Raw genomic sequence first — 8,937 nt, forward strand, 5'->3', positions numbered from 1 at the left:
TTATATCTATATATATGTATATATATATATATATATATATTAGTATCTTGAATTGATTTTGTCCCATTCAAGCTGAAAGGAGTGTAGATGCAATTCCCTCTATTTAAAGAGTGTAATGTCCGAACCAAATGAGGAATTATCTGAATTAACCTTATCAAGTAAGATAAAGACAGAATAAGGATCTGACACATGCCCATCTTTTAATGCAGGGTAACTTAAAATTACGACGAGAATCACTTTCAAGTTTCAGAGATCAAAAACAAAAACAAAACAAAAAAATTTTTTGTGTATGTTTAACCGTTTAAAACCAAATAACTTACTAATTATGCAAAAAAAAAAATAAGAACTTTTTTATTTTGTCTAGAATATGAACTGAATAAAACTTTGGCTGACCTTATGAAGAAACTGAAAGCATCTCGGCTCTTTTCTCCAGAGTTGAAGAAGGAGCTTGAGCCGGAGCGGAGTCAGGTTGGGTTTGGCAGAGAAGGATCCAAGAAGTTTTAATATTAGAGATATACAACTCCGGTCTCCGGCCATACTGGGCAGAGCCTGAAGTAGGGATAGTTTAATCTCAGGGTCTGCAGTAGAACACGAGAGCTTACGGAGAACCAGGGTTAGGATACTAGAACTTAAACTGGCATTTTCCTAAACACAACATAGTATAACAAAGAATGATTAGATTGAAATAATTTTTTCAATGGTGATTGGTGTATCACCACCTGTTAAAGATAAAATGAGACTTAAGATCTAGGACAAAACTGTATAATTTAAGATCCCGATTCGAAGCAGGTATTTTGATTTAAAACATGTTAAATTCATTGTTAAAACGTTGACAAAATTCAAAGAAATAAACAGAAATACGGCAGACATATACTTCAGAAAACGCGAGAGTACGAGAGTAAAATAAAAAATAATAAAAAGATTGATCTTAGTAGTTCATGCAGAATACTTCGAAATATTTTTTTCTCAATAATATAACAGGGGTAAATTATACTATCTAACATGATTTACTTTCTCATCTTTAAATACTTTCCCCCTCAAATAAAAAACCTTTTTTCGCCCACACAACAATCAAGGAAATATATCCCCCTGTTTTGACCTAATTTACCTTGACGCATGCGAGCATGAGGTTCAATGCGAGGCCAGCCTCTTTAGCTAGTGTAGAAGACAGGAATATCGATGCTAGAAGAGGGAGGAAATCAGATAGAGATTTGTGTTCCATCTTGACTAACCCTGATAACCAATCCAACCTTAATCAATTAACAATAACAGTAACAGTAACAGTAACAGTAACAGTAACAGTAACAGTAACAGTAACAGTAACAGTAACAGTAACAGTAACAGTAACAGTAACAATGACAATGACAATGACAATGAAAATGACAATGACAATGACAATGACATGACAATGACAATGACAATAACAATAACAATAACAATTACATTAACAGAAGGTCTGAAAGGAAACCAAAAAATAAACCCTTAACAGTCTTCAGGGCACTAGATAAAAAATTAAACATTTCATATAACGAGATACAAAATAAAATTTGAAGTCCAACTGTCCGTTTTCCGTTTTCTGATTAAAACATGGATTTATTAAAATCGTTTTAAACTTACCTATACAAAATTAGAATGAATTAGTTTAAACTAAACCAACGTTCTAATGCAAGGAAAGTTAATTGCAGTTGCGTATATATAATTATATAATTCACATAATAGTTTCCTATGACCAAAATATTTCATTGATTTTTTATGTGAAAGATGGATCACATGTCAGGCTCCGACATCCGTCTTGTGTTTACATTATACCGCCCAGAGACACTGCAGTACAAAAGATTGGGTACACCTCTGATATAGCTTTCCTTGCATTTCAACCTTGAACTAACCTAATTGAGTCCGACTTTTGTAGTAGAACAGCAGAATAAGAGATTTCAATAGCTTTGTTCACGTGCTCATTGAAGAAAGGTTGTTTTGCAAAAACTACTGGAGATTTATCAATCCAAACTTTCTTCTCCCAAACCCTAGAACATTAATATGTTGTTTGGTGATACAATGGGAGATTTATCAATTCAAACTTTCTTCTCCCAAACCCTAGAACATTAATAGGTTGTTTGGCGATACAATGGGAGATTTATGAATCAAAACTTTCTTCTTCCTAACCCTAAAACATTAATAGGTTTTTTGGTGATACAATGAGAGATTTATGAATCCAAACTTTCTTCTACCAAACCCTTAGACCATTAATATGTTGTTTGGTGATACAATGGGAGATTTATGAATCCAAACTTTCATCTCCCAAACCCTTAGACCATTAATATGTTGTTATCCACAGCTGGAACTATCTCAAGAAATCCACCCTTCCAAAAAAAAATAAACGGTCAATTGTTTCTGTATTTAGGGCAGGCGTTCTTATCTTATAAAAATAGATTATGTACCAAAGTTCAGCTTTTTTAATGTGGGGGGGGGGAACGGGGAGGGGAATATTGAAGAAGGGATGTTTGATCTCGATTACAGTGTCTCATAATACCTGATAAACTCTGCTTTTCTCGCAGTAGAATCAAGAATATTGGAGTCGAAGGATAAACACTGGAGAAAGGATGATACAAGAACACCTATTTATAACAGATAAAATGTCAAATCTGAGTGAATTTCTCGTAGTAACCCCCCCCCCCCTTAACATTTTTATGACAACCTCGTACTGTCTTTCTTATTTTAACTTGACATAGCATAACATAATCCAGCGAGGTTGCAAAAAAAAGATAAAGTCCAGAAGAACTATATAAGCACGGGGACAAAATATTAATTATGGAATAATCAAATAAATATATTATTGAATAGATAAAATGAAAATATATATAATTTAAGAATGAATTAATGAATGAATGCGTGCATGAAAAAAAAAACGAATGAATAAATTAGTGATTTAAGAAAAAATAAAAGAAATACAGGAATAAAATAAATGAATGAAAGGATGAATGAATGAATGAATGAATGAATGAATTACCTGCTACCAATTTACTAAGTTTGTCTGCTCTGATCAACTCTAAACAGAACTCTACCAGATCTCCTTCAGTTCCAAGTGGAGCAGAGTCCAGTATAATAGAGAACATAAGCGCATGTGGATCCCAGTTCTGAACTAGGTCGGAGCTAATGAAACTACGGAGGAGGAGAAGAGACGGAGAGAAATCTAAACCAAACCTCGATTGATAAACCATAAGGCTTGTGAGAACAAGCACCTGGTCCTAAATATTAAAAGTTTTGCAAACTATTTTCAGTGTTTCCCATTTGTATTACAGCTTTAGAATCATAAGTATTCTTATAAGTACTGATTTAATGTTCAGATGTAAAAAAGCGAGTAGTCGTTGAACTACTTCTCAACAGTCTCTACCATACTTCAGTAGTAGTTCTACAATCCTGTCTGGTTCAGATACTTATCAATATTCATAAAAAACGGGACCTAATTCAATGAATTTGAGCTAGCTCGCTTAACTATCTACCGCCGGTTCAAATCTAGAACTACCAATTTAAGTTTAAGATTCAAAAGGTGATTTAAAATTAAACCGACGGTAGATGGTTCAGCGACCGCAGTTAATTAAATTCGGCCCCCGGATTCAAGATGACCTGAAGTAAATCATTTTCTTGTCTTTTCTGTACAAGTTGAAAGAAGGAGAAGAAGTACTCAAGGAACTCAGAAATACAGGTTCTAGACAATCAATCAATCAATCAATCAATCAACCAATCAATCAATCAATTTTTATCAAGCAATCAAAATTCTATCAATCTATCAACTAACAAAGAAAAAATCCAAGAATCAATAAATTAATCAATTAACTAATTTAATGATCAAAACCACATCAATTAATAAATCACTCTATTAACCAATCAATTAATTAATCTATTTATCACCTAATCGTTAATCTATCAAGCAGTTAATAGATCACTTAAGCTTTACATCTATATTTCAATCAATCAATCAATAAATCACCAATCAATCAATCAATCATCAGTCAATCAGTTAATGAATCTAACAATCTTTCAATTAACCAATTAATCCACCTGTCGTTGAATGGTATCCATGAGACCAGATCATTCAGAAACTTAAAATATTCGCTCTTTTCCTCACTCAACTGCAACACATATAATTTTGTCAATATGACATATATATATATATATATAGATATATATATAAATTGTAATATATCAAGGTTTCTAAAACATTTAAAATTTACCTCCCCTTTCCTTTTCTTACATCAACCTTTTACCCCCCCTCCTGACAGTTTTTATAGTCTGTACCTTGAGAATAGTTTTAAATAGAACTGCTCGGATTGGGGCAAAATGAATATGATAGTTTGGATCACAGAACAGATAAAGTAGAACAGGACGGAGTAGAACTAGAGCATGCTGCTGAACTCCAGGTACTGGGTGGGATATCAGGATCAAACACTAAATATATAATTTTAAGAACAGGACGGAGTAGAACTAGAGCATGCTGCTGGACTCCAGGTGCTGGGTGGGATATCATGATCTAACACTAAATATATAATTATAAGAACAGGGCGGAGTAGAACAAGAGCATGCTGCTGGACTCCAGGTACTGGGTGGGATATCAGGATCAAACACTAAATATATAATTATAAGAACAGGACGGAGTAGAACTAAGGCATGGTGCTGGACTCCAGGTACTGGGTGAGATATCCGGATCAAACACTGAATATATAATTATAAGAATTAAAAACTGAGGAGGACTCAGTCTCTGTAAAAGCAATCTCTTTTTCTTTGGTTGATAAGCTCGTTTTTGTTAAGGTAAAAAAAATCACTCAGCTTAACATAGACTTAGAATATTCATATTAAGAAAACTACATATTTAGGATTTCAGGAAAGTTTACAAGTTTTCCTTTCAACTTGATCAGTGCAAAATCAATGCAAATTATGTACTTTTTAATTTATTAATATAAAAATGAAATTTACCTGCTCTAAGACCAGGTTCCAAGTTGATGGCGTAGACCTGAAAAAAGGAATTTACGGAAAAGTTAAGAAAAAACCTTAATAACAATCGAATAAAGGGGGAGGTTGAAAAAAGTAATAATAAAAGAAGAGAAACAAAAGAATGGAGAAAACTGAAAGGAAGAGAAGGAAAAGCAAATGAAAGCTTAGAATTAAGAATTAAGCACTGGTCAGGGGAGAATATTTTAAAAGTTACCCCCCCCCCCTCTTAGAGGAATGATTTTTCAAGAAAATATTGACCCCTGTCAGCTGGTGGTAGGTTGAGGTTACCTAAGAATTGAAATGAATGGATGTTGGTTTGAACTGATACAGTAGGATGGAATATATTCACCAGTACTCTCTATACTCCTCTCAACCTAAAATGAAAATAAATTCAAAACAAAACAACGAATTTTTCTCTAAAACATTCTTGAAATAAAAAGTAACAAAAAAGTGAAAAAATATAGTGTTGTAATTTTAAGTGATTTATACTAAAATTTAAACATACTATCAGCGAGACACAAGACTTCCTAAGATGTGTTCTGTGAATGTGTCTAGTAAAAAATGACTCAGCTCAGTTTGTAAAATTCAAGATAAAAAGACTACAGTATATATGTTATTTAAAGTTACAATGGATGGTATTCTAAATTGTTTCTGACAGGTTTTTTATATTTTAAAGTCAAATAAAATAATCTTAATTACCCTTTCAACTTACCAGTTTTCCCAATAGTTTTCCAACGGCAGGAACAATTCCCTCAAAGGACATGCCATGACTACAAAAGTAATTTCAATTACAATAAATTTTATAAAATTGGATGATTTCAAATTGTGTAGACGTAAAGAAGAAATGCCAATAAAAATCAATACTTTGAAAGAAGCAAGTTAAATGCACCAAGAATCTCTAAATCTTAGTTTACATAAAAATTAACTGATGAGTCTAGAGCCGTTTCTACCCAACGAACGTATTAACAAGGTCCGTCCTAATGACGTACTTTAGTTGACGAAAGCTAGGTCCTTAGGTAACTCACGTTATAATTTTAAATGACAGATGATTAGGACGTACACAACCAGAAACGTCATCTGGTGTAGTCTTAGGAATAAACGTTATCTGGGGGAAATATAATTAAAACTCAACCTTGGCAGCACAAAGTTTATAAGGATTCATAAGGAATCCCCCAGAAAAGGGAATACATTTCAAATGTTAACAAAGATATTGAGGTTCTTGATGTAAAACCTTTGGAAAGCTAAAAAGAAAAAAAGCTCACCTTAGCAAGGAGAGAAGATGAACTATGGCAGGCTGGGGGGAAATATAGTTTAGATCAACTAGTTTTAACAGTAGATAGCTACAAGACTGAGAACATTCAACCTATACAATATATATATATAAAGATCCTGAAATATGCTAAAATGTTTTAATTTGAAGCCGATTCTTTAAATATTTATATATTATATGTTACTGAAAATTGAAAATATGACGGGAAACCAATAAATAATTGCCAGAACACAACCTTGAAGGCAATGTTTTTAATTTGAAGCCGATTCTTTAAATATATAAATATATATATATAAAAAAATAGAAGCAATTTTTTCGAACATTTAGCGAGAAACCCTAAAATTTACCTTTCCCTTAAAGAAAACTTATAATTCTTAAGTGCATTTCTCTGATGAGTAACTCCATTACTTGAAGAAACACTACCTACTACCTAGGTATGTGTAGTGCATAAATACTTTCAACTAAATGATTACTTTGTAATGTATCCCTTAAATTACCTGTGACGAACCAATTAGTTGCCAGATCAGTTTTAGTTCTTCATTTTCAGCTTCATTCTTTGTTCCTCTAATTATAGTGATAAAAATGATAATAACAATATAAAAATTATTAAAGTTAAAAATTAGGTTATAAATTGATTTATTAATAATGTGCTCAATAAATGTATATTTTAATTTAATTTATTACAAATCTCTATCCTATATTAAAACTGAAACGAGGTATTAAAAATTAAAAAGTGTATTACAAAAATATTTTTTTTAAATAAAAATTTTATTTCGGTATATTCCTAGAGAACGATTTTTGGACCCCCCCCCCTCCTATCAATTTTACACTAGGACAGACCCTTTATTTCAAAAAATGTAATATCATCAAAAGTTTACCAACACCATAGAGACTTACTTTGATAAAATATTATTAAATATTTTGTTTGCAGTTTGTAGAACACTTCCTTGTTTTCCAGCAACCATTCCGCTTTTTAAACTTTCCATAATTCTTCGAAAATAAATGTTTGATTTTAAATTTGCCTTCTATAGTTATAAACTTTGGTCTCTCAGTTTGAGATTCTTTTAGATTTCAATAAACGTCAAAACTATAAAACCGTTCGGGCCAAAACTCGTGTGGGACCTCACTTGAGCCCAGAGGCCGTTACTTCCACAAACTACATTGGTCGACAACTTGACGTCTCCTAAACTGGTCATCAAATGTACATGGAAATATTCATCAGATTAGAATTTCAAGTTAAACAAAGAAATGATGTTAACAATTGAAATGGGAGATGGGCGCAAAGCGTCCGTAAAGCCTCGCGAAAAGTATAAAAGGACTTGAATAATAATTTATCTGAAATACCACACCCTTCAGCTCCCATGTGATTACTTAATATAATAAGATTTCCCAGAGACCAGAAAAGCAGAATACTTGTTTTTCTTTTAGAAAAAGTTTGAAAGAAAACTCCTAAATAATTAACACGTCTACCGAATTTTTAAGGTTTCTTTAAATGATCGTTACTCGATCTAAATCTAGTATTTAGAAAAATAAAAACTGAATTAAAATTACTGGATGCAAACCAACGTGCTGAGGTTTCCAAAACAATGTTATTCTTTCCAAATTCACTTCAATTCACACAGAGACTTATAAAGTTTAAATATTTGTAATTGTTGCTCTTTAGAATTTCCAGAATTGACAAGTTTAGAGTTGCGGCATTTTGAAGTTTTAATGCGCATGCGCACTTTATAAAAAAAGAAATCATAAAAGAAAGACGATGTAAAGAACGTAAATACCTAAATACCTACCTAAGTACCTAAATTTTGGAAATTATGAAAAACAAATTTTAACAAACCTTTCACTGAAATTCTAGGAGGAAATTTGTTTATTTGATACATATATTGATGTGTGCTAAGAAGAGTGTATTACGACATTTTATAGTTTTATGATTCTTTTAGAAAAAAATTAACTTGACGCGGCAAAAAAATCAGTTAAAAAATCATGCCGGTCGAGAAAGTAGAGATTGCCGACGCAAACTTATTTGCACTAACGAAGGCCGGTACCTTGTTGATTATCTGACCCAGGGTTATGTTCTTGACCGGAATTTCTTTAACCTATGATAGATCTTTACGGACCCTAGATGACCGCTGCCACCGGCGTGTAAACAAATAAAAATCGCGGTCATCACATCACACCAGTCCCCCTCTCATTCAACCATTTCCCATTACATGAGGTCGCAATACATAAAGGGGGGGGGGGCCACAAAACGTATTACTCTCCGGAAAATTTAAACAGTGTTTAAACATAACTTAGAATTGTCGTAGGAGGCTGATTTTTTGCATGCAAACTCAGAATTATGTATATTACGTGCATTTTTTGGTTTTGAAGGAATCTGAGCAAAAGTGCGTGCGCGCGCGCGTTTTTTGTGAAAAAATGCGACTTTTTTGACAGTAAATCAATGTTAACTTCATTAATTGCACTTGAAAATTTTTCCTGACACTCTTGAAACAAATATGCGCTAAAAAAATTCAACCCAAAGGCTTAAATGTCCGCGCGCGCGCGCAATAAAAGAAAATATCTTTGTATACTAATGTGCTAAGTTTGGCCCAAGTTAGAATAACAGTTGCATGTGATACATCAAACTATAGCAAAATTGGGACAAGGAATTCATTTCCGAGGTCAAATTGAACATTGGAGCATTC

The 8,937-nt window shown here is 32.7% G+C and overlaps 2 protein-coding genes across 4 annotated transcripts in view; one reads left to right on the plus strand and one right to left on the minus strand.

Annotated features, from left to right (window-relative positions):
• The window catches only part of LOC111707795 (focadhesin-like), an 18,942-nt gene extending 11,696 nt beyond the window's left edge, over positions 1–7,246 (minus strand). For 2 of the 3 annotated variants that reach the window (XM_023480951.1, XM_023480953.1), the window contains exons 1-14: positions 7,154–7,246; positions 6,754–6,820; positions 6,249–6,349; positions 5,699–5,756; positions 5,275–5,360; positions 4,969–5,005; positions 4,294–4,443; positions 4,057–4,127; positions 3,622–3,703; positions 3,005–3,242; positions 2,528–2,612; positions 1,887–2,021; positions 1,109–1,250; positions 394–645 (exon numbers count right to left, since the gene is read on the minus strand). In XM_023480951.1, coding sequence (XP_023336719.1) covers positions 394–645; positions 1,109–1,250; positions 1,887–2,021; positions 2,528–2,612; positions 3,005–3,242; positions 3,622–3,703; positions 4,057–4,127; positions 4,294–4,443; positions 4,969–5,005; positions 5,275–5,360; positions 5,699–5,756; positions 6,249–6,349; positions 6,754–6,820; positions 7,154–7,242 — 1,593 coding nt within the window. In that variant the 5' untranslated portion in view covers positions 7,243–7,246. The remainder of the gene's footprint in view (positions 1–393; positions 646–1,108; positions 1,251–1,886; positions 2,022–2,527; positions 2,613–3,004; positions 3,243–3,621; positions 3,704–4,056; positions 4,128–4,293; positions 4,444–4,968; positions 5,006–5,274; positions 5,361–5,698; positions 5,757–6,248; positions 6,350–6,753; positions 6,821–7,153) is intronic. The other variant, XM_023480952.1, reaches the window with a different exon arrangement.
• A 990-nt stretch (positions 7,247–8,236) lies between these two features.
• LOC111707803 (exportin-5) overlaps positions 8,237–8,937 on the plus strand; it is a 25,845-nt gene continuing 25,144 nt past the window's right edge. Inside the window, exon 1 of the mRNA XM_023480960.1 lies at positions 8,237–8,290. Coding sequence (XP_023336728.1) covers positions 8,237–8,290 — 54 coding nt within the window. The remainder of the gene's footprint in view (positions 8,291–8,937) is intronic.

The sequence above is a fragment of the Eurytemora carolleeae genome, unplaced genomic scaffold (genome assembly GCF_000591075.1).
Source record: "Eurytemora carolleeae unplaced genomic scaffold, Eaff_2.0 scaffold795, whole genome shotgun sequence".
NCBI classification, from domain to species: Eukaryota; Metazoa; Arthropoda; class Copepoda; order Calanoida; family Temoridae; genus Eurytemora; species Eurytemora carolleeae.